General features: G+C 31.7%; 1 protein-coding gene across 1 annotated transcript; it reads left to right on the top strand.

The window, feature by feature from the left end:
* Positions 1–379: 379 nt before the first annotated feature.
* On the top strand, positions 380–777 carry LOC134278513 (uncharacterized; the record flags this gene model as incomplete). Its single annotated transcript, XM_062760824.1, has 2 exons — positions 380–584; positions 670–777. Coding segments are annotated over exons 1-2 (301 nt in total), but the record flags the coding sequence as incomplete, so codon positions are not given.
* Between the last annotated feature and the right edge of the window lie 604 nt (positions 778–1,381).

Here is a 1,381-nt window from a genome sequence, read left to right as displayed (position 1 = left end):
AGGCACTTAGATATGATAAATAAACATTTACTGAAATTTTCAGCTCAGTGCGCCCATTACTTTTCGAGAAAAACGTTTTGTCCACGATTTTAACGGACAACCCTCGTACTTAGAGAAATTTTATTGTAATGAATTTCCTGAAGGTATTGCAGATTGAAAAAAAGAACAGCTATTAGCAAGTCCAGTTTAAAAGTGTTTAGTTGGTGAGAATCATGAAAATGCATAGGTTTCTTTGAAGAAGAAAAAGTAAGAAAAGTAATATAAAAAATTAGAAAATACAGAATTTACCATGCATAGATAAAATACTTTTCGTTCCAATTGCATTTAATTTTGTGCTCATTTTTTCCTATATTTCATGTAATAAAATTTGGTTAAAAGAGAAATTCAAAAGATGAAGTTTGGATCCTTTGGTTACATTGTGGACTCCTGTCCCGGTAACAAGACAGAGTACACAGACTCGGCTACCAGACTGGGGTGTGGTGTGGATGAGAATAGGCGGAGTCAGTACGTCTGTGTTCCCAATAACGAGAGGTCAAGTCTGGTGGAGTTCTGTTATAAATCAACTGTTGGATTTTATGAAAAGGGTATTTATCTTGCATATACATTATTATTAATTTGAGAAAAATGCAAATAGAATACATGTATATTATTTTTCTTACCTTCATGCAGGAAACTGTATAGAGGTTTACGAAAGTGGAAATTTGGATCAAACCAGCTGTCTCCGTTTCAAATTTGGATGCCCTGATAACCATTTTTTTCTTTCTGACCTGTACAAATGTGAGTTTCAAATTTACATGTATCAGTATTAACACCAAATTTTAAACAAAATACATTACCTCACTTTCGGGCCAACAGCTTATACGTTTGCAATCTAAGATTATACTTTTGAAATAAATAATTCAATGTTCAAAATGCTTTAATGACGACCTATTTAAAAAAAGCGGGGGATTGTAAATAAATATGGGAACAAGTAAGGTCAAACTAGAAAAAAAAAATTTAATTTCCTTTTCAAGTTTCAAGTTGTACTACGTCTGTTCGATTCTTTTCTTTAAAGGACTGATTCAGGATTATAGTTTCTTTAGCCATACATGTATGTAAATTTGCAACAAATTTTCACGTTTTCTCTCAGCGACATCAGTTTTTCGTCAAACTAAAAAAAAAAGATTGCGAATGAAAGTGAGGTTTCCCCGCTTGCCTTCAAGTTTATTTTCAAAAGTAAACAAATTCAAATAATTTTTCACATTTTATGCGCCGGAATATATTTGTTTAATTCATTCGGGTCAAACATAAGAAAAATATATAAGAAACATTTATGCAAATACGCAGACTGATGATAGTTTTGCTTCGTTTGATATTGTAAAAAACAAAATGAAGAGAGTTT

The sequence above is a fragment of the Saccostrea cucullata genome, unplaced genomic scaffold, assembly GCF_032062105.1.
Source record: "Saccostrea cucullata isolate Sc308-1 unplaced genomic scaffold, CSIRO_AGI_Scuc_v1 ctg6443, whole genome shotgun sequence".
Taxonomy (NCBI): Eukaryota; Metazoa; Mollusca; class Bivalvia; order Ostreida; family Ostreidae; genus Saccostrea; species Saccostrea cuccullata.
The sequence above is the reverse complement of the archived record's forward strand: the minus strand, read 5'-3'. Positions and strand labels throughout refer to the sequence as shown.